This window comes from Eleginops maclovinus, chromosome 18 (assembly GCF_036324505.1).
Source record: "Eleginops maclovinus isolate JMC-PN-2008 ecotype Puerto Natales chromosome 18, JC_Emac_rtc_rv5, whole genome shotgun sequence".
In the NCBI taxonomy this organism is placed as follows: domain Eukaryota; kingdom Metazoa; phylum Chordata; class Actinopteri; order Perciformes; family Eleginopidae; genus Eleginops; species Eleginops maclovinus.
Window position 1 is genome coordinate 7,939,553 of NC_086366.1, and position 24,221 is coordinate 7,963,773.

At 41.3% G+C, this 24,221-nt stretch overlaps 1 protein-coding gene across 2 annotated transcripts; it reads left to right on the forward strand.

Moving 5' to 3' along the window:
• The first annotated feature begins 1,388 nt into the window (after nt 1–1,388).
• On the forward strand, nt 1,389–20,772 carry slc6a4a (solute carrier family 6 member 4a). Of its 2 annotated transcripts, none has more exons than XM_063907713.1 (14): nt 1,389–1,747; nt 8,703–9,614; nt 11,282–11,416; nt 11,886–12,108; nt 13,834–13,972; nt 14,223–14,357; nt 14,459–14,562; nt 14,871–14,998; nt 15,201–15,313; nt 16,023–16,154; nt 16,469–16,568; nt 16,813–16,913; nt 17,092–17,259; nt 18,799–20,772. In XM_063907713.1, the coding sequence occupies exons 2-14, from the start codon at nt 9,140–9,142 to the stop codon at nt 18,871–18,873; spliced, it is 2,028 nt and encodes a 675-aa protein (XP_063763783.1). In that variant the 5' UTR covers nt 1,389–1,747; nt 8,703–9,139; the 3' UTR covers nt 18,874–20,772. The 2 variants fall into 2 exon arrangements, with proteins under 2 accessions (XP_063763783.1, XP_063763782.1); XM_063907712.1 differs by lacking the exon at nt 1,389–1,747 and adding an exon at nt 6,521–6,725.
• Nucleotides 20,773–24,221: the final 3,449 nt, after the last annotated feature.

Here is a 24,221-nt window from a genome sequence, read left to right on the forward strand (position 1 = left end):
TTTAACACGATGAACAACACTCGACAACAACAATGGTTTCCTGAAGACAAATCGAGGTTTGTATAATGTTCTCTGCACATTTCTGTCATCGCAAACATGGCGTGTGTTTTGTCACGTTTTTTGCTTAGCTCAAAGTAATGTTCCGTTAGCTGTTTAGCACACACGAAAACAATACTTTTGTTTTGCATGAAAACACTTAGCTGAAAATCTCGTCAGAAAACCCTACTGCTAATTACAAGTAAGCCTACCTGTTGCTTGGGACCATAATGTTCCGGCACAGGTCACAGTTTTTATTACTTTTTTGTTAATGTTCATGATAGTCTACTTTGGACTTAAAAGAAGACTTTTGCTCGACTAATATGGATGAGACGGTAACCACTGATTCAGATTCAGATGTAACCTCTTCCTGGCATCCCTGCCGTGAATATATAGGAACCTTGTATTGCTATGTTTTAACAGTATAGGCTTTCGGTTATAACAGCATATACAGTGTTCCTCACATGTGTTTTATTCTCTAAAGCAAACAGCCTCTAAAGGATGTGCTTTCAGGTAGGCTATGTAATGCAGAGCAAAGCAGGATTTTGAACTTCTGAACCCACACACCGTGAAGTCCTGACGTCAAAAATGAGTCTTACCATAGTTTCCATGTTTTTGTTAGACATGAGGAATTAGCCCACAGTTGAACTATACACGACTGTTCATCACACACCTGGTCTCATTATTCTCTTCCATTGTGTTTTTCTCCCCTTCTCCTTCTCAGTAATGAGTGTGTGTGTGTGTGTGTGTGTGTGTGTGTGTGTGTGTGTGTGTGTGTGTGTGTGTGTGTGTGTGTGGATTTGTGTGTTTTGCAATGAGGATTAACCTAGTACTTCAGCTGATGCTGATTGGAATGACGTTCAACACTCACACAGCCTGGCTTTCAACAAGAAGGTTATACTGGACGCTGTGTGTGTGTGTGTGTGTGTGTGTGTGTGTGTGTGTGTGTGTGTGTGTGTGTGTGTGTGTGTGTGTGTGTGTGTGTGTGTGTGTGTGTGTGTGTTTGGTTAAGATAGCAAGAGATGACACAGTGATTATAATTTAGTGTCAGCATGACGGTAACTGTGTTGGTCCATCCCAGACTGCCCTATTTTGTATCTCTTCAATCTCTCCACACACACACACACACACACACACACACACACACACACACACACACACACACACACACACACACACACACACACACATATGCAGATACAATGTAGGCTAAGTAGACTGACCGTATTACTGTACTTGTCATGGTGCGTTTTGGCCCTGTAGCAAGTGTCTGTAAATGGGTTCGTTAGGCCACGACGCAGACAGGCTGGGACTCTGTGTAATCTCTCTCTCTTTTTCTCCCTCTTTCTCGCTCTCTTACACTCACACACACTTCATAATGTTAATCTTTCTCCTCATGGGTTTTCTACATTTTGTAACATAATTTATTCTCCTTTGGTCCTCTTATAAATATGCATCAACAAGTCTTGGATTAGGAGCGGGGATCCTTTTCTAAAGCTCAGCATGTGTGTTAGGGTGAGAGTGTGTGTGTGTGTGAGTGGGTGCCTGCAGGCTTGAGTGTGTGTGTTTGCGTCTTAAGCCATGCAGAGCAGAATACGGCCTGCTGTAAGCCCAGGCATGTGTGATTTGTGTGATTGGGTTTAGGCAGGGTTGATAGGCGACTTCTTGGACACTAGATGACCAGACCTCATGTCATCCTAACAATATCAAGGTAAGACCAACACACTGCCTGTCTTAGGAAAGTTTATACTTTATAATTACTATTAACTCAAATGATACATTAATACCGATTGCTATCTGAAAGGTATGTACATGTGCATTTGAAAGTCAGGTAAACGTAGTCTGATTTACTAGGTGAAAGGTTTTCTGTGCAAGATTTTGAGTGAGTTTAATTAATTTTCAGCATTCATCCTCCTCTGTTTCATTTCAAGGGTTGGAAATCAGAATGGTTATAATCCATCTGTGAGATTTTCAAAACAAATGACACATTTACAGTTTTTAGGATTTAGTAAGTGATATTTGATGTTTTATCGAGTCATTTGAATGTGTGCGCTCAGGTGGACCATGAATGCCCCTAAATTGTCTAAAGTTTAAGTCAAGCAAGTCATATTTTGGAATCTGTGTTCAAAAATGCCCGGATATACTGTAGGCTGAAATCTAAATTATTGTTGATTTTGACAGAAACTAAATGAAAAGTGTAGTTTCTTTTGTTGAAAGAGAAATATAAGTGGTGTCAGGATTATCACCCTCTCCTTTGTGAGAAATCAAATGACTTTTTTTCTCCTCAAATGTCTGTATTAGGCAGTAGAAGAGAGGCTCAGCGAAGATAAATCATATGAAAGCTTAGCGATTTAGCTATCCATGCAATGTCTAGGGCTAAAGTTGAATAAAACCAACAAAGATTTTTTTGTCTGAACCTTTTGAAAAGCTTTTCATGTTCAAGTTCCACAAATCAGCTTCCGCTGTTTATTTGAGTTAACAGAATGTGGGCATAAAGCCAATACCTTTTCAAGAAATCCCAATATAATTAGCACAATGCAAACTATAATCCTAACTCACCCGCAGGGAATATTTGCAGTACGTAGTCTATGCCCTTATATTCATTGGGAATATCTTTCCCTGACAGACCCTGCCTGTAAATGACACCTCTATCACAGGATTGTAAAGTCAAAAGTTTAGCCCGGGCAAAAATGGCCTGATTCTATGTACATTGTAAATATGCCAAATGTATTTTGACACTATCTGACTCCAAAATAACATGTTTCCTTCTTGTCTCATGATGTGCTGTTTTCTTTGTCATTGTTAGTTTTATGTCACACTGCCAGGATGCCTTTTGAACACTGGCATGTCTTGTGTAAATATATGCTCTGGCATTTTGACAAACCTAGCTTTAGTGGTGATTGAGTTACCCAAATTACTGTGGGCAACTACTGATGTCCTTCATTTAAAGTTATACATACAGTAGGTAAAGAAAAAATACATATCAAAGCATACTTTACATACCAAAAAGTGAACAAAACTGATTATAGAAATTGAAGCATTTCTGAATATTATTAGAAGATTAAGGTTCTTATAATAAAAATATTCAATAAGTGAGTGTACCTGAAAACTACATCCCCCAAAAAAACATTTGTCCTGTGATGAACACTGACAATATTGATGTCAGAGGCTTCTGAACTTACATTTTTCTTTTAATTCACCAGTATTATGTAATGTTGTACCTGTAGTATTTGAACCCTTGTCGTCATTGCACACCACCTGCCCTGTAATCTGTTCTTGGATGCCCTAAAGGTTGTGTTTATTTATAGTGGCTGTACGTCACTGTAGTGACTAAAGGATGGTTATTGTTAGAAATGACGGCATTAAGAAGACATTGGAACCCTCAGGTGTTCCCTATTGTTTTACTGATACAACAGAATAGTGATAGTCGAGAGTATTTCCTGTATTATTCTGGTTGACCATTTGTTTTGTTATCCTTAATACCACCGTGTGACTTAATAACCACAACATGCTATCCATATACCACCATGGTTACATAAATCTTGAGCATAGACACATTTACTTCCTTTAAAAGCGCAAATTATAACTCTCGGTTTCACTTTAACCCAAATATTATGCATTGATTATTTCTTACTTCCTTACCTGAAGTTTAGTTTAAAGTGTATAGTCCAGTGGTTTTGGTCCAAAACATTCTCCACTGTCTTCTTCCTCGATGGTAAAGGTAAAATAAGTCGATACTCAACAATAATCCCCCCCAGTCATCACTTAATACCTAATACTGTGTGGTGTTTCTATCTGGACGGACCCTGCCCTCTGATTGGATTTTCCCTTTTTTAATAATTTAGCTGGGTCTGGGCTGTTCCTGTGTTTCTCTGCCCCTGCCCCACCCCGGGGCTCTGTCCTGCACCAGCTGACTCTGTAATCGGTGTCATTTGAATCTGAAACTCAGGAAATATTATTCTGTCTGGATGCAAAAATGTTAGCTAAACTGAAGCCCCCTTAATCTCGCTGGCTAGAGTCGGACCCATGGAGGAGGGGACAACTTTGAGTAGTGTGTTCACAGACGGGCAAATCTTACTCATTGTGTCTTTAAACAATCCTGCATTTCTGTCATTGACACACATAACACATTTTAGACTGTTCGACTGTGACCAAAGTGTCGATCAATACCAAACAGCTTTTAATCTGCTGAACACTTTCATTAACCAAAATGAATCAGTAGGTACACAAGTTGTTATTATGCTTGTAAAATATTTTAATCTCAGTGCTTTGCTACGATGATTTGGATTGTAATCCTATGTACTGACAATGATGGAGGAATATATCACAGTCATGTTCCTGGGAATTGATGTTGAAAATGACAAATCAAGTCAGAGGTTTATGCAGCGTTTCAATTTGAAAAAAACGGTTCCTGCCAACGTGTCCGGGAAGATTTCAATGTCATGTTCATGTCCTGTTAACCATTATTTGATTTATTATTGAATTTAAGTTTAGCAGACATAATTTCCTTCTGTTATAGGCCTATACATATTGTTAGATAAATTAATACCCATAATAATTAAAACCAGTAAACACTTTTGCGTAGTTTTCTCGGGTGCATGACGGGGCCAACAGAGATATATGACATCATAGAAACAAAACGGTCATCACTTAAAAAGGCCCTTATTAACATCACCCCCGTTTCATGACATCTTGTTCCACCACTCTTCAGCAAATGAAAATAAGTCTCCTCCTCAGAGCCAGTCACACTTATCAGGCTGCTCCTCAGTGTGGGACATGGAACGGCCAAAAGTGCTTTTCTTTTCTCCTGGGAGTATAGTTTCCTCTTCAAGTAATACAAGTAGTGTTGTTTGTGCAGATGTGTAGAGAAGTGTAGAGGTTTTCAGACTCGCACATTAATGCACGTTCCCCTTGCTTGTCTGCATGCAACAAGTTGGCATGATGTCAGGGGCGCATGGGAAAGTATAGTATAGCATAGTAGAATATCTACAGAGCAAAAAGGGATGCAGTTTTTGTGCAGACTCTTCCGTAGGGCAGGTGTTTGACGACAAAGCGGTTTGAAAGACAATCATGATCATCACCAACTGCCCTCAAGAGTCTTATTCATAAAAGTGTAGATATTTCAATCGATCCTTGTTAAAAAAGGCCTTTTGCAATACTTTTTTTGAAGCAATTAAAATTTAAATAAGTTGAATATGCATACATGGATGTCGGCCAACAGGTAAAAAGAAGTTGCAGTACAGTAGTTTAATATAAAGCTTGAGATAAAGTCTCTGCATTACACCACACAGTTATTTGTTACCTGTCAGGTCCAGAACTAGGAAACCCCCTGAGAGTTGCCAAAGCAGACTCTGATAAGCATATTGTTTTAACACAACCAATCCTGACGTCTTTAACCCAGACTTCAGGGTGTTGGTCTGTGTTTCAAAACAGCTAAATTACAAATGCTGGCAGAGAGCCCGTAGCTTTATGAGTTGATTTATAGTGAAAGATATACTCAGCAGGCGCTCCTCTGATCTCCTGGGGATTTCAGAAGCAAGTATGTTCAGTGGAGATAAACTTTCAATATTAAAGCTCAGTAACAAAAACACCCAGGAGTCTGCTTGAAAATTGATCAAAAAACATCAACAATTTACAGGCAGACTTCTGGTTTTGTCTAAAAATGCTTACGTTTTAAGCATTATTCGACATATATATCATCTCAATTGAATGCGTGTTCTGCTGATGTAGAACAGGACTCAGAAATGACGGGTAACGGGTCAAAGCAGCAACAGTCTAATCTCTCCACAGCAGGTGTGTGTGATGACACATGGAAAGAACTTGAAAAGTGAAAGAGAAAAAGTGAGGGATTGAAGATTGACTGATGAGAGGAATGTAAAAGCATAATGAGCTAAGGAGGAAACTCGGAGAAGAGGGAGTGTGAGAACTCAAGCAGGGCTTTGCCTGGATGTGTGTGTGTGTGTGTGTGTGTGTGTGTGTGTGTGTGTGTGTGTGTGTGTGTGTGTATGTATGTCTGTGTGTGTGTGTGTGTGTGTGCGTGCGTGCGTGCGTGCGTGTGTGTGTGTGTGTGTTTGTGTAAGACCCACATCAGTCACAGCTCCTCAAGTGTAAGACTTCCCCTGCATGTCCACAGTTTGTGTGTGTGTGTGTGTGTGTGTGTGTGTGTGTGTGTGTGTGTGTGTGTGTGTGTGTGTGTGTGTGTGTGTGTGTGTGTGTGTGTGTGTGTGTGTGTGTGTGTGTGTGTGTGTGTGTGTGCGTGCGTGCGTGCGTGCGTGTGTGTGTGTGTGTGTGCGCTCTAATGACCATACTGTCTAAAAACTCCACTCCTGCTCATTATGCTGTTTCTATTGTTATTGTGTTTATCAGTCCCAGCTCCAAAGTGTGCATGTCTGCGCTCGCATAATGTCTCTCCAGTACCTTCCCTCTGAAAAAATGCACACATGCATCCGTCTCTGCATATGTGTGTAAGTGTGTGTGGTAACAAGTCAGGGAGAGAGGGACAACAAGGGAGGGAGAGAGAGAGAGGGAGAATGAGAGAGGTTTGAGAGCTCAATGGGCAAACACTGTGTCCTGATGTGCTAGTGCATGCAACACCACGGGATTCTTTGAAGTTTGGGGTAGAAGTTGCTGCTGCTGAGGGTCTTACTGCTGCTTCAGGTTCTACTCGTCCTCATTCACCATCTCTCAAGGTAATGTATGTGATGCATGGGAGTCGGGATAAACAACGAATGGTGTCCTCTTTTTGCTTTTATTGTATTGACTACGAAAGTGTCCGCCTGGAGACAATTTATTTAAAGATTAAATAGAGTCAGAAAGATTAGCGATGGCTCAAAAGAGTCTACCTTTTTAATTTGGTTCGTTTCATTATCAATCAGTATTTTTCTCACGCGTCCTCTTTCAATTTATCTTTGTTTGAATCTGGATGTTATCATCCTGCTCAGCTTATTCTTTGTTAAAATCTTCTTAGTTGAACGCTAAAGGATAAAGAATAATAATTTGATGTATGACTTCTAGCTTTAAAGTTTCTACTAGTGTCATTGTGATGGTGTTTTAGATAACGTGGCAAGGGAAAAAGCAGTTTTGAAACTTAATTGGAGTGTTTCTTCTTCACTCAGTGTTTTCAGGCTGTGATAAAGTGTTTCTGCAGGTCAGATCAAGCACTGTGCCATTGTTTGTTTTTCTGCACCTTCTATTGAAAGGTTTGACAGCTGATACGTTGAGGGCTTTGTAAATGATTGGGAGTGAAAAACAGGCTGCAATTTATCCCTATGTTTCCTTTAAGTCACTACCTTTTGATTAGAGAGTGCCACAGACTGTCATTGTCGGTCAAGTTTAAGTTAAATCTCAAATTGGTCTCGACAGCGTACTCGTTTTTTTTATCTGTCTTTGGTCAGATTTAAACTCAATCATTGTTGTAATGAATAACTTGCTTTCGTTAGGAAGTAAGTGTGAGAGTGTGTAAGGAGAGTGGATCTTGGTTGCTGGGTATTTAGATGTAAGTGTGGATTGAATTTTGTGCCGGACACTTGTTCTTAATTAAGATAATGGCCGTTTAAAATATGTCTACCCACATTCTGGCATTCATTAGTAATGGAGCTAACAGTGTAAACTAAACTAAATCACTTTTGAATAGCTCTCAGTTTGACCCGTTACTCACGAGAGCAATTTAGAGTCTATTTGGAGCAACTTTGTACTGAAACGGGATGTCTAAGTGTAGTTTGTTTTTGTTAAATTAAAGATAATTGTATCCATGCCGAGCTGTTCCCACCAAAATGACGACTAAAGTAAAGATGAAAAACTAAAACTATAAATGTTTTTTACGAATCAACTGTTGAATAATTTCTACTATTGATCATGTGTTAAGTTTAAAGCACGAGTTGTGTCTTCAACACACAATGCGAAATAAGAAAACTAGAAATTGACATCAAATATCACTTAATCTAGTGTAGGTGTAATTCTACATTTACAGTATTTAATAATTGTAATTTATAATTTATTTAGGGAAAAAAGTTGCATTATGCTGCATTTATCTTATATAATTTACAGATTCGTAAAATGTTGTCGATTTAAAACGGGAAGAATGAGATGTGCGTTTGAAATAGCATCTAGGTCTTATTGTACGCATACTTATTCAAAAATGAGTCAAACATATGAATTTTAGATATTCTTGTTTTAATTTATTATTCAAACATTTTTTGATAGTTAACAAGCCTTCAGGTAAAAGTACTAATATGAATGATTTAGAGTGATCTGTTGTCCAAAACCTGTCGAGCAAAAATAACTTCTTCTTTTCTGAAAATGTTCTCTTGTGTTTTTTGCCTTCCTGCTGGTGCATGCGTTTATAATGTTTGTATAATCTCTAAATGTTTCTAGCTTTGATGAGATAAGCATGGAAACAGGTCATGCAGCTGAGAGTCAGCGTGAAATTAGAAACTCTGAAAGAAAATCAGCACGTCACAATCCACTCAATTTGCACCATTATCTTTTCTCTCACTTTACCTAAATAGATGGCAGTTAAATTGTTTAAAACCAGGCAGGGTACTGTATGTCATTGTCATTTTTCAGGCACTTATGTCATGCAGAAGAGTTGTTTTATAGTAAAGTTAATCTGAGCTGATGACCTTTTTCTTCATGTGACTTATATGCGTCTTCCCTGTGTGTTGCAGTTCGCCCCATCACTGAGTGTCTCAGAGGACGGGCAGTTTGTGGAGAAGATCCAAGACTCTTGTAACTTTTCTGCTGGCCACATCCTGTTCAAACACATCTCTCCCCTCGTGTCCGTCCTGGTATTCTGTCTTGATCAACAGACTCATTTCAGTTCTCTCCCACACACCTAACTCCCCCAATCTGGCCCCATTCTCTGACTTCTTAGTTTATTTTTAAGCTCTTCTGTCTTCTTTTTTTTCCTGTCTTTTTTGTCTTCTCCTGCCCTTGCACAACCCTGCTAATTTAGTCAGTCACTGCACCATTCCCTCGCCCACCTCACCCCTCTGTTCCCCTAATGGGCTCCACATCAGACAGCAGCGCCACATTCCCTTCATCGTCACTGAAATCCTCTTTCCACCCCTAACCACCTCGCCATTACCACCACCAACACAACCCGATGGAGAAACAAGACATGATGCTGACCAACATGTTGAACATGGACAAGGGGGAGAAAGAGGGAGAGAGGGAGAAAGGGAGAGCGGAGATCCCGGGGGCCGAAGAGGAGGGGACACAGCAGGAAAATGGCAGACTGATGTTGGCCGACGGTCTCGCAGAGAGAGGAACCAAGAGTCTGAGCTCCGGTTCTGAACAGCAGGTATCCAATGGCTTCAACACATCCACCCCTCAGAGCCCCAAGGAGGGGCCGGGGAGCGCCGCCTGCTCTGGAGGGACAGCCTCCGCGCCTGGAGGAGGCCCCGGGTCCTCGGTGCCGCCGGGAGGCCTCAGGACTCTGGTGGTCCAACAGACCAGCTTGGAGAGGCCCAGAGAAACCTGGAGCAAGAAGATGGACTTCCTGCTCTCTGTGATCGGCTACGCTGTGGACCTGGGAAACGTCTGGCGCTTCCCCTACATCTGCTACCAAAACGGAGGAGGTGAGGAGGCCAAAGATGTTTGACGAGGCAGATAAGGTGGAGATTAGGAGATCCTATGTTTGAGTAAATATATTTTTAAGGTTTAGAAAGTGTATTTAGGTTCCTGCTTTACTTTATCAACATAGCGTGTACTGTAACTTTTCAATAATCATTCACAAGATAAGTTAAGTTTTCTACACTTTAGCTTTTTACATCATCAAAGATGGAGGAAGACAGAGACTTATCTGGTATGATACGATTAACTGTATTGCCTTGGTAAGGAACATTTTTGGGACTCTTTCCTGCAGTTTCACAAAAGATAAAAAGTAATAAATACTACTTAGTACACGATAAAAGACAATAGCATATTTACACGTGAATTATGTACATATACATGTATACACAGGCATCATACTGACAGTGAGGACCTTAATGCACAAATCCCGTGGCCAACATTTAAAGCATACAGTACAACGGTTTAGCCTACTTTGGGGGACCCTGAATCTCCTACCAGACGGAACGAGCTGGAAACTCTGGGTGGAGGATGCGGGTGGGATCATATGTAATGTTTCGTGCTCATAAATATTTTGGGGGATGGATGTTTTTGAACCAGGTGAACCATCTTAGAACATTATGATTGTCTCCAACGCATACAGCGTAGGCCTCCTATAAGTGCTGCTGTTACCGTAGTTGTTGAAGAGAAGCACTTGATTCGGCTCATCTTGCTCAACCTAAGGTACAAAGAGGTAACGTTTCCCACAAAGCCTGTGTGGTCTGCCTAGATTCTGCGACTACACAATCCTCACTTTGCGGCAAACAGGGCCTCCCTTTCCACTTATATTGAATTTGCAATAATAAAATCTTTGCAATTTCCTGTGCTCTGTGTGTGTCTCACGGAGCGAGGTAGAGATGGCGACTGGGAGACACTTGATAGAGGCAACAGTATTAATTGTGGTTTTTATGAGAACGCCTTCACTGCCTTTCTCCTTGCTTAATAACCTGTCTCCCAGGCAGCTGCTCAATCAACCCTTATCTTCGCCTTGCTTTGACACACACCGGCCCGCATACACAACCACACACATAAAAATAAGTTGATAATCAGATAGAAAAGAAAAGAAAGAGATGTGCTATCAAACTGTGCACGTTAGGTTGCAGAGTTCACAGATATCACTGCCAACCTGCTGCTTCTCAGTGCTTGGCCATTCTCTTCTCCCTTCATCAGCTTTATACTTTCCTCTTTCAGCAGCCAACACTGCAGTAGTCCTGATTTGTCATTGTAGAATTTAAACAAAACAACCCTCTTACTGCGTCTTTCCACATCAAATTAAATGGAGAGTTATGGAACTGGGCAAGCACACATTGCTGTTTTTGAATGAGCATGGTTATTTAAACGATTTATTTATTGTTTTGAACAAAGTGCTTTTTAATGTAATTGTAGATTGGGAGTAATTTAGAGGCCTACTGAGGTTACAGATGGAGTGTGAACCACAAGCGTTTCTCCGGAGTGTGATAGACTTTTAACTGTTCCTCCATAACTCTTTATTTCTTCCCATTATTTCCCTCTCCCTTTCCCGAATGTTTTCATCCTCTCCCTCTTTGCATATTTGTTTTTTCTTAAACCCCCGTTTCCAACCCTTAATGTCCCTCTCTCACCCTCAACGCTTTCCACTTCTTGCCTCCCTCCCCAGGTGCCTTCTTGCTGCCTTACCTGTTGATGGCCGTGTTTGGAGGCGTCCCTCTCTTCTACATGGAGCTGGCTCTCGGCCAGTTCCACCGCAGCGGCTGCATCTCCATCTGGAAACACATCTGCCCCATCTTCAAAGGTAACAGTAGGAGTGGAGAGGAGACAGAGCCGATGGAGGAAATTAGTTTAAAGGATTGAAAGGGAAAGAAACAGGAAAATTGGCTCTAGGAGAACAAAAAAAGGAAAGTGTTCAGCTGTCAGAGCCTGAGAGACAGCTCACTTCACCTCCTCGACCCCCCTCAGTACAGTTCCCTTGAAGAGCATCTCTAGTGCCTTGTACATCTGATGAAACTGACTCTCTGTTATGGTAATTGTCACATTTCCATGCCAAATACCAGATGCTCAGAAATGTGATAGTGTGTTGGTTGTTGTTGTTCAGAAATGTCACCCAACTTGAATTAGCCTGGAAACACCACTGATGTCTCCTGACGATGATGATGATCTTATCTTATTTTTCTTCCAAATAAACAAATATGGGGAGTTTACAATAAAGATTTAATTATCCCTGACTTTTATTTTGCTAACAATAATTTTTTCCACTCGCACAGGGATCGGCTTTGCCATCTGCATCATCGCCCTCTACATCGCTTTCTACTACAACACCATCATGGCCTGGGCTTTGTACTATCTGCTGTCGTCGTTCCGGCCCGTCCTGCCGTGGACCACCTGCTCCAACAGCTGGAACACCGCCAACTGTAACCGCTACATGTCCACCGACCACAATGTGTCCTGGTCCAACTCCTCCACCTCCCCGGCCGAGGAGTTCTATACGTAAGTGCATGTAAGTCGAATGTAGATGCGTAGGGGGTGAGTTACGAGGGAGGGAGACGTCCAGGAGCGATTACCCGGCTGGTTCTTGTGTTTAGGTGGACTGGCAGATCACTTGCATAATTGGCTGCCCTCAGTTTGTAAATAGAAACACTGATCTCATCTCAGATGGTAAGAAGTACAGGATACAGGAATAACACTCTGTGAAGAACAAGCTTTATTTGATAGAGTTTGGCGTTGACTCTGTCTATTGGATTTATGGGGATAGAGCTCTATAAATAGCAGTCGATTTGATCTCCTCCCAGGGCAGACAGGGCCTCGACACTGGTGGTGGAGCAGAGCAGAGGAGCTGCATAGACTCACATGACAGCACAGATATAAAACAGATCGAGTGGTTCAGATATAATTCAGCGGAGATGATTATTGGATGATAGGAAAGCCTGCAAAGCAATCCCAGGGAAATCATTGGAGGATAATCGAGAGGCGGAGCGTTAGTGTGAAGGTGGTTTGATATATTACAAAGCTGCACAAAGTATGCTTTCAATGGATAGTTGTAAGTCGTTTTCACCATTAATGTGCAATTGAAGGGAAAGTAAAACAAAAAAATGATAAGGTGGAAAGAAATATATACATTAAAAAGTAATTCCAGCACATTTACTAAGAACATGGTTGTGACACAAACAGGTTTTTTAAGTTGTAATTTGTCCTATTGTTGACTAGGAAACAATTTGTGCTCAAGACTTCTCAACAAACCAGGTTTTGCTAGCCTTTTAGGTAAAACAACAGGTGGTGGACGAGAAAACTAATTTGAAAATAAATCTAAACAGACTATTTGTTTAACTGGCATTAAGTCTGTAGCAGTTTCCAAAGTAACTTAAGTCTCTCTCTTTATTCCCTCACTTTATTTGACTATAAAGTAAAACCCGAGCTGCGTCTTCCTGGCCTGGTCTTATCAGCTGCTCCCTCAGCCGCATCTGCGCCAGCCTGCTGGGAAAGATTGCGGGCTTTCCGTAGTTGACTTATCCTAATACAGGTTTTAAAGTAACAAATTCCGCAACTCAGCCTGGCGCCAGAATTTCCTGTTTCAGACATAAATCACGTCTCTGTTTTATTGTGCAAGCTCTGTGTGCTTAACCTGTGACCAGATGTTAACCTCGCCGCTCATTTCTGCCTCCTTCTTCATTCTTTTTTCACTTCGGCTTGTGTAAACCGCTATGAAGTCAGTCAAGGCTCTCTCGCTCAGCGTTTATTGAGACTCCTTATGGTTTCCCTGAGGTGAACTTACATTACTGCTCATTGTGTTTGTGCAGATTCGTCAGGGCATCATCATCCTCATATTCAATAAATTGTATTGCTGATGTTATACCCGTCCTATATTTTTTTCCTATAGTTTTGGGGTTTCTTTTTCTTGCTGATCCATCTCCTTCCTTCCATGCATTCTCCGTTTCCTCTTCTTTCCAAATCTCCCAACATCTATTGACCCTCTCTTTGTTTTCGTACTTTGTCTAATCTTCTCTGTTATTGTTCAACACATTCTTCTTATGGCCTGCATCTCGTCATTTATCCTTCCCCTATTTTCTTCCTCTTTTCCTTAACTTTTGTCCTTCTTTCTCCTGTCGTCTCCTCTTATATCGTCTCCCTACTGTCTATTTAAATGTTCATGTCTCTCCCTGTTCATCCTCACCTCTCAATCCCAACATCCCCCCTCCGCCTTGTTCCTCCCTCCAGCCGCCAGGTGCTGCAGGTCCACCGCTCAGCAGGTCTGCACCAGCTGGGCGCTGTCAGCTGGCAGTTGGCCCTTTGCCTGCTCTTCATCTTCACCATCGTCTACTTTAGCATCTGGAAAGGAGTCAAGACGTCTGGAAAGGTAACCGAAGGGGCGCCTGCCTGGCTAATGGGGGTGTCAGTTAGACTGGATGGATTGATGGAGCCAGAGATACACAGAAGAAGATGTTTGTTCTTCTATCATCTCTGAACTCCCCCAGTATTATTCATGATCTTGAGTAGAAAAGTTGGTTAGATAGACAACAAGCGATGAGTTTGATTTACGCTGCTAGGACTAGACATACAAGTTTATAGATCGAAAAGTGAACAGTATTTGTTATTTTCTGCATCAGGTAGTTTGGGTGACTGCTACCTTTCCCTACCTGGTCCTCCTGGTGCTGCTTGTCCGTGGGGCCACTCTGCCCGGGGCCTGGAGGGGCGTGGTCTTCTATCTCAAACCTGATTGGGAGAAACTGCTTAGCACAACAGTAAGCCAGTCATTGCAGTCTAGCAAGGCTGAGTTTGAAACATTTGTGTTGCTATTACATTTGTTCAAACTAACATTGTTCATCCTTTCACAATCCGTCAGGTGTGGATTGATGCAGCCGCTCAGATTTTCTTCTCCCTGGGTCCGGGTTTCGGCGTGCTGCTTGCTTTTGCCAGCTACAACCCATTTCACAACAACTGCTACAAGTGAGGACAAATGAAAACAAATATCATTATGTTTCACAATACAATGACATCTATCTGTGGAACAAGCCAAATACAACTCTACAGACATCCTGTCAATATATAAATATAATTATCAGAGTTTTTGTGTTGATGCATGGACCTGAAATATGTTCAAGCGCATGCATCTGCAGGTGGATCAATAACCTCCATACAATATCACAAAGTTTCCCGTTGTCTGGCAGGTCTAAATACTATAAAGAGGCTCAAAAATACTATCACAGACGCTCTCCCTAACTCTAATTCTTGCCCTTCATATTTCTCATTCTCAGAGATGCCTTGGTCACCAGCTCTGTGAACTGTCTGACCAGCTTCCTGTCCGGCTTTGTCATCTTCACCGTGTTGGGCTACATGGCCGAGATGAGGAAGCAGGACGTTGGTGCTGTGGCCAAGGATGCTGGTAGGAAAACAACGCACATACAAATGCATACATCTTCACCTTTAAAAAGTAACCTAGATTGAATTTATCTGAATTAGGACAGGCTTTGATGTATCTTATCACGTTGACTGAAGCAGCAAACATTTGTAGTACTGGACAAAAGTGCAGTTGTAAGGATGAATTGGATTAGCTATTTTAACCTTCCTCTCTTTCTCTGTTCCAGGTCCCAGTCTTCTATTTATAATTTACGCAGAAGCCATAGCAAACATGCCTGCTGCTACTTTCTTCTCCATCATCTTCTTCCTCATGATCATTATGTTGGGTCTGGACAGCACGGTTAGTTGGATCATTACTCAAGTCAAAATGTAAGACACCCAAGTGAAATGTTTCCTCTCTCTCCGTGTTTTTAATATCTAGCTGATTCTTTGGTTGCACAGGGCCCGGATCTTGTGTGCTCTCTCAAACCCAGAAACAGAGGCTTCATATTTGCCATGTCATGGATGCAAATGCTGCGTTCTGTTTGACTTTTTGTATTTACCCGTTGTAGCCGTTGCTCCATAAAGGTGTTGGGTATTATTTGTCCTCTCTGTTGGATGTTGGATAACAGTCAGGGGAAACAATGTGAAGGGACTTTCGTATCGCTGTTGTGTGGCGATCTTGTCTCCATGAGCCTGTGTTTATCGGCTCTGAGGCAGCCAGCTGGAGAAACCCGCGCTGTTATCAGGTCCTGATAATCAGACGGGAATCAGCATCCAGGTTGCTACGCTCCTCCGTTTTATGACTGAGGATATTACTGCAAAATGTAGAGCTGTACGTGGATTCTTGTCGGATAAAAGATTTTTCTCACCGTGAAAATAACAGAATACACAATGCCTCTTTGGATATTTTTCATCAGTGTGCTGTGGATCGCCAAAAGAGTGTCGTACTCCTGCTGGACTCATTAGATCAAACAGCTGATTAGTAACACATCATATTTAGATACAGTAAAAAATGTGTTTGTCTCTTGCTTATTTCCGTCCCCTCCTTGCTGTACTCCTCTCTCCAGTTTGCAGGGTTGGAGGGGGTGATCACGGCTATGATCGACGAGTTCCCGCACCTCCTGGCCAAGAGACGAGAGTGGTTTGTCTTCGGCCTGGTGTGCGTCTGCTTCCTCGGGGCCCTCTCCACACTTACATATGTAAGTTACCACACAAGCCACTGTCAAAGTGTCCCCTAAGCATCATGCACAAAAAACAATAATTGAAGACTTTAATTCTCACATCCTCGGTTTCCAATCAAATATGTTATAGACCAATGAAGTAGCTTATATTGATCACATGTATCTAATTGTTAGTGCTGTATTTTAACTTTTGGACTGTAGTAAAAACAGATTAAAGCAGTGGCTGAGCATTACTACATTAATCTAAAACCCTAAATAATGTCCCCTAATCGTTGATGAAGCCTCTTTTCAAGTTCCTCTCCCTCTCTCTCTGTTCTTGCCTGCTGTGTCAGGGTGGAGCGTTTGTTGTGAAGCTGTTTGAGGAGTACGCTACGGGCCCTGCCGTCATCACCGTGGTCCTGCTCGAAGTCATCGCCGTTTCCTGGTTCTACGGCAAGTTTGGGTGATTGTAGAGATGAAGGGGATGAGTTGCGAATGACTGCACCAGTTAGTTGGATACTATGATACAATATTGATGTTGTTTGTTTTTTAGCACAGATTGAGAACGTTTGTGCAGATTTACTACAATACGATAATCTCAGCTCTTTGTCTTTTTACTGTCAGTTTAGTTTCAGTCACACAAAAGATGCACTCCTGATAGTTGTGACTTTGTAGTGACTGTGTGTTTGTGTTCCAGGTACCGACCGTTTCTGTAATGATATCAAGCTCATGCTTGGTTTCTCCCCGGGTTTTTTCTGGAGGATCTGCTGGGTGGCCATCTGCCCCTGCTTTCTGCTGGTGAGGCCTGTTTACAGTATTTGCACACATATGTACACACTCAGTTAAATAAATGCCTAGAGAAGCAACTTGAATACTTATAAGCTTATATTATAGTTTCTCATATTTTTTGTCCCACTGATCCCTTTCGATCCTTGCTATGTCTGACCTCTTCTTGTGTTCCTATTCCTCTGTGCAGTTCATCATCATCAGCTTCCTGGCCTTCCCTCCAGAGGTCAGGTTGTTTGACTACCACTTCCCACCATGGACCACTGTCCTGGGCTACTGCATCGGGGTCTCCTCATTCATCTGTGTGCCTGCTTATATGGTCTACTACTTGCTCAATGCCAAGGGAACATTCAAACAGGTAGAGCATTTCCTTTCTTTTTCCTTCACATTCAAAGCCCACTGTATCTTCCCTATGTCTCCCTTCATTCTCCCCACATTGCTCTGTCCTTATGTCCCCGCCCGACCTTTGCTCTCTTACTGAAACCTCTCAGACAACAGTCTCTTTCCTTTGAACGCACCGTCAGGTTTCACCCTCTGCAGTGAGCACATGACTGGGGATCAGGATCAAAGGAGCGCTGAGGAGGCCGAGGCCAGAGATTAAAGCCAAGCCAAAGCCGAGAAACAATCCATTACAAATAAGAGTTTACACACATGCATACATGTAGGGCATTACCTAATCACACAGACCAAACACATACCCTGACTCTTAAGTCACGCATCTGCATTCAACACATGTGTAGGCCATCACGTAGTCGGTTTTGAGCATAAAAGCTAATCAAAAGCAGACCAGATCTGTGTCATTAACTGGGCTTTAGGATCAGAGCAAATTAAAAAAAGCATCATTAATAAAAATGATCTTCAAAGCATATTCAAGATACAGGTTTGACATTTGTTTCTCTTTGAGCAGGGGATCATTGCTCATGTGATACCCTCACTTAACTTTCTGGTGTGTACTCCCTCTATGTACACCTGAGGTTGTTCTTACATAATAAAAGAACAATACAACATGTCTTCGTTATAATCCTACTTTAGGTCTTGTGGTCCATGTAGTATTGTTAGAGTTGACAGAAGGTAGGAGGACATCAAAGAGGCTTGTAGACAGACATCCAGTATTGACAGGCCGCCACGGCACACAATGCCACTGACACACACTGTCAACACACAGGAAGTGTGTCTTTGTGTGCATGTGAGTGTGAAAGAAGACACTGTTAGTGTAACTCAGGGGGACAGATGAGGCTGAGGGAGTCAAAATGTGTGAGTGGCTCTTCGTGGCAAGACTGGGTATGTTTGATTGTTTGGCATCTGCAATATTTGTTTACATTGTTGTTGAATTATTTTAGATGTGGATACCATTCTTGCTCTTGCCTACTATATTTGAGATTAAAACTGAAAGGATAAGGGGATCAAGGAGTTTGATGATTGGTTAAAAGTCTTGTCCTTCACTGGTAAAACTTCTAAAAAGTATGAATATTTGATCGTTTTCCTAAGGTCGCATTCAGACTTTATATTGTTCTATTTAACGTCTTTGGATTTGCTTGGACGAAAATAAACATTTAACAACATAAGCTTTGGGGAATTGCAAGGGATATTTTCAATAGCTGTCTGATTTAGTGCCCACAATCCATAAATAGGCATGTTTAGCTATTAAATGTTAACTGTACAAATATGGTACAGATGAATACAGCTGTCTTCGCCATTCCTTACATACTTTAATTTATTTCAGAGATATTCAAAAGGTAATGGCTGCTTTTTTCTAACATATCTGACAAATATGCTGCAATAAAATCAGTGGCACAAAGATATGTCGACCTGCTCTGTTATTAAATCCTTTTCAGTTTAGTGTGAAGACATTTAAAACCAGTTTAAATTGTGTCTGTCTCTTTGTCTTTACCCACAGCGTCTGTTAAAGAGCATCACTCCAGTGCCCAGCGGAGACCAATACAGAGACTACATTATCACCAACGCAGTCTGACCAAACCCGGACCAACAGACCGGGGGCCACTCTCTCTACACAGAGCGCCCTCTTCTGGACAAACTGCAAAACCACAGGACAAGGGGGCTACCTTTCACCGTCTTTGCCTCTTTTTCACACATCTCCCACACTTCTCTTTAGTCATCTCACACCAGATCTAAAGTAGTGATGGAGGTAGGCGGATCCAGGCTGCAGTAGTTTATTTAGTTTGGTTTATTATGCTGGTTCAGTTTTTAAACGAGTTCTCTGGTGTAAAAAAGCCCAGAGTTTAGCTTCAGTATCTTAAGCATCAGAGTCCTCTCTCTATTTGTCCAGGTGTCACCTAAGTCAAAGTGACCTTCCTTCAGGTTATACATCACATATTTTATACGCTTATATAAAGTATCATACCATATCTGCATCATGTAGGCACTAAACTGCAGATACTACACATTGAAATCCTTTGAAGAAGGACAGATATTTCGATCCTCTCTCAGCCTTTATGGTTGCATTCATGTCATGCTGTTAAGTTATGCATTCTGATATGTAGCAAAATTCAGGTATCTGTTTCTGAAGCCAAATATATCTGATATCTGTTCTGTTCATATTTCTAAAGATGTTTCCATATCGTAGCTGTCTTTATGTTGTGTTTACTGTCAGCCTGTGTTTATTTGGTGGCATCTTGGACAAGTGATGGATTTGCAATGAGTTCCCTACACTGTGAAACACTGTCTGGTAGTGAAATGAGCGTGTGCGTGTGTGTGTGTGTGCGCGCGCGTGTGTGCGTCTGTGTGTGTGTGTGTGTGTGTGTGTGTGTGCGTGCGTGTGTGTATGTGTGTGTGTGTGTGTGTGTGTGTGTGTGTGTGTGTGTGTGTGTGTGTGTGAACAAAGACTGTTATATTGTCCAGTGGGGAAAAAAACGGATCACAGATAGAATCAACCGAGTGTATTTATTCTATACCTGCAATATAAAGTGTGTATTTATTTTATAAAGTTTAATTCTGTCATTTTGACCTCCTACACTTCAGTATGACAACATGACCTGACACAGTGCCGATGGTCTAATCACACGGCACACTGTTGTCATACTGTAATAGAAACCAAATATGGATTGGAGCTGATAACATTGTCAATGGCATAGTCTGAAAATCTGCGTAACTGCTCTTTACTTTCTACCAAAACAATAGTGTGTTTGTGTGTTCATGCACATGTGCCTGTGTGTGTGTTTCCGAGAGTGTGTGTAGGAGCAGGAGTTAAAATATGGCGAGTACTGTACATCTACATGTGTATTTACTAGTCGGTCTGGTATTAGTGTAATCTGTGAATACCTGTCTCACTCCATGGATGTGTGTGTGTGTGTGTGTGTGTGTGTGTGTGTGTGTGTGTGTGTGTGTGTGTGTGTGTGTGTGTGTGTGTGTGTGTGTGTGTGTGTGTGTGTGTGTGTGTGTGTGTGTGTGTGTGTGTGTGTGTGTGTGTGTGTGTGTGTGTGTGTGTGTGTGAGAGAGAGTTTAGTTCCTGTGTGGGTTTGAGTGTTGTGTGTGTGTGCACCTTAATTAGTGTGTCGGTGCACCTTTGAGTGGTTATGCTAAAAGGATTAGAGGCGTTCAGCCCCTTCATGTGTGCATGCCATACTGTGTGTGTGTGTATATACCATACTTAAAGTATGTGCGTGTGTGTGTGTGTGTGTGTGTGTGTGTGTGTAATGTGATCTCCTGTTGTCTTGTTAACTGCCAAAAATATCTTATGAAGGACGTCAACTCTTCTTGCCTCTCTCTCTCGTACCTCTCAAGCTTATGTAAGATCTATGTATGTCAATAAAAGACTGTATTGAATAATACACCTGTATAGAATAAAGATATATAAATATATGGGAAATATTAATAAAGATATATGGAAATAAATAACCTCTGTCATCTTTCAGCTGCTTATTTTATGTGCCGGTCCAGTTTTGTACACAGTTTGATGCTGAACCTGTGCAGAAGTCGACATATTTATTAACTCTTCTTATAAGAAGTGCACACTCTTATCACATACAGTGGGGCAAAAAAGTATTTAGTCAGCCACCAATTGTGCAAGTTCTCCCATTTAAAAAGATGAGAGAGGCCTGTAATTTTCATCATAGGTATACCTCAACTATGAGAGACAGAATGAGAAAAAAAATCCAGGAAATCACATTGTAGGATTTCTAATGAATTTATTTCAAATTATTGTGGAAAATAAGTATTTGGTCAATAACAAAAGTTCATCTCAATACTTTGGTATATACCCTTTGTTGGCAATGACAGAGGTCAAACGTTTTCTGTAAGTCTTCACAAGGTTTTCACACACTGTTGCTGGTATTTTGGCCCATTCCTCCATGCAGATCTCCTCTAAAGCACTGATGTTTTGGGGCTGTCGCTGGGCAACACGGACTTTCAACTCCCTCCAAAGATTTTCTATGGGGTTGAGATCTGGAGACTGGCTAGGCCACTCCAGGACCTTGAAATGCTTCTTACGAAGCCACTCCTTCGTTGCCCTGGCGGTGTGTTTGGGATCATTGTCATGCTGAAAGACCCAGCCACGCTTCATCTTCAGTGCCCTTGCTGATGGAAGGAGGTTTTCACTCAAAATCTCACGATACATGGCCCCATTCATTCTTTCCTTTACACGGATCAATCGTCCTGGTCCCTTTGCAGAAAAACAGCCCCAAAGCATGATGTTTCCACCCCCATGCTTCACAGTAGGTATGGTGTTCTTTGGATGCAACTCTGCATTCTTTCTCCTCCAAACACGACGAGTTGAGTTTTTACCAAAAACTTCTATTTTGGTTTCATCTGACCATATGACATTCTCCCAATCCTCTTCTGGATCATCCAAATGCCCTCTAGCAAACTTCAGACGGGCCTGGACATATACTGGCTTAAGCAGGGGGACACGTCTGGAACTGCAGGATTTAAGTCCCTGGCGGCGTAGTGTGTTACTGATGGTAGCCTCTGTTACTTTGGTCCCAGCTCTCTGCAGGTCATTCACTAGGTCCCCCCGTGTGGTTCTGGGAGTTTTGCTCACCGTTCTTGTGATCATTTTGACCCCACGGGGTGAGATCTTGCATGGAGCCCCAGATGGAGGGAGATTAGCAGTGGTCTCGTATGTCTTCCATTTTCTAATAATTGCTCCCACAGTTGATTTCTTCACACCAAGCTGCTTACCTATTGCAGATTCAGTTTTCCCAGCCTGGTGCAGGTCTACAATTTAGTCTCTGGTCTCCTTTGACAGCTCTTTGGTCTTGGCCATAGTGGAGTTTGGAGTATGACTGTTTGAGGTTGTGGACAGGTGTCTTTTATACTGATAACGAGTTCAAAAAGGTGCCATTAATACAGGTAACGAGTGGAGGACAGAGGAGCCTCTTAAAGAAGAAGTTACAGGTCTGTGAGAGCCAGAAATCTTGCTTGTTTGTAGGTGACCAAATACTTATTTTACAGAGGAATTTACCAATTAATTCATTAAAAATCCTACAATGTGATTTCCTGGATTTTTTTTTCTCATTCTGTCTCTCATAGTTGAGGTATACATATGATAAAAATTACAGGCCTCTCTCATCTTTTTAAATGGGAGAACTTGCACAATTGGTGGCTGACTAAATACTTTTTTGCCCCACTGTACATGTATTTTGTTTAAAATCGATATTTAATGGAAAGGCAAGTTTATTTATATATCACCTTTCGACACAAGGCAATTCAAAGCAATTAAGAGTATTAAGAAATAGTGTAGAAACACACTATTAAATGGCATTTAAAACAGTAATTGAAAAGCAAAGACGCATAAATAAACACAGAAATAGTTAATATAAAACAACACAGGTATAAAATACAAATAAAAGTTACTGTACAGTGCAGTGTGAGATATGAATAGATCAATTAAAAGCAGAGGCAAAATAAAGCAAGGCTTTGGTGTCATTTTTTGAATCATTTATTCTGTGAATAGAATTTGTTTTGTTTTTGTTTAATAATTACAGCTAAACAATGAGAATATGCCAATAACTAATAATAAAAAAGCAATAAATGTATACAGACCAGTTATTAAGAAAACATGTACATTTACTTTCAAGACTGATGCAATAATTGGCAACTTTGAAAATGATTTCTCGACCTGAGCGTCTGTCTATGCAATTATGTTTTATTCAGTCATTCTTTGTCTAATATATCAGAAAAGCTCAGAAAAAAAGCCAAAACTAGTTTATTTCTGCTGGTTTTAGGGGATTTAGGTGAACTATACTCTGTGACCTGTCAGTAAGACAGAAACATGCAGAATCTGAGGGTTGTGGTATTTTGTGGCGTCAAAGAATGTATTTTTGTGTTACTGATAATCATGAGCTTCAGAGTACAGTGTTCTGAAAAGCATGGGCCTCTTATGTGTTGCAACAATTATTAAAAAGCCACAGGTCTCATATTTGTTTGAAATAATCGAAGGGTCCAGCTCTACAGTAATGTTTCAAACAAAATTATTGCCAAAGATGTCAGCAGGCAGGAATGTAGGAGGAGGTTCAGAAGAGGGCTGAAGCAACACTATTTAATGCTTTACAGAGGAAGCTTTTACTAAGAAAAACTATTAACTACTACGTGCGATTCCCAGAAATTGAGACACAAGAAGATATGAAGAAGCTAACAGAAACAGGAGGAGATGAATAGGGGATATTAAGTAAGCACTTTTGAGCTTCAAACTACCGTAACAGCGGCCAAAAAAATGTGGCAACAGTTTCAGGACCAGGTTTTAATCCAAATTGTGGAAATGCTATGACAAAGTGGGCAACGCGGGGCTTTTCTTCCCCTCTGTGTCACTGTATAATGATTGTGTTTATTGAGGTTAACGACTCTATTCGTCATTCTTAGTGACTGCATGATGAGCTGCCACTGCCAGCACACAACTGCTCATCATGATTTGTGATAAACATGTGAAAACAATTACAGCATGCTCTGTCTGTTTTATGACTCGGCTGATTTAATATCAGACTTACAAAACAGCATGAGGCTTTAGCGGGGCTGAAATCATGTGTTGCGTTGAGCCTCTTTAAACGGTGGCTGTTTCAACCTGTCAGGACAATCATTGTTTCCCCTGTCAACCCCAATGTGTGTGTCTGCGTGCATGTCTGTGTGTACACAATGTGCAAATCACAATGGTTCCTTGTCACCGCTGATTAATCCCACGACTGAAATCTGCAATCAGCAGCTTCAGCAAACAGTCTCGTGGTCTTGCAGAAACACACAACCACACACACACACACAAACAGAAAAGGCATGTGTTTAATTTTAGAATTGCTGCGAAGATTATCTTCCGCTAACTCATCTGAGTATAGCGAATGTAGAACAGATGTTCATCCTTTAAAAGGTTTTTTT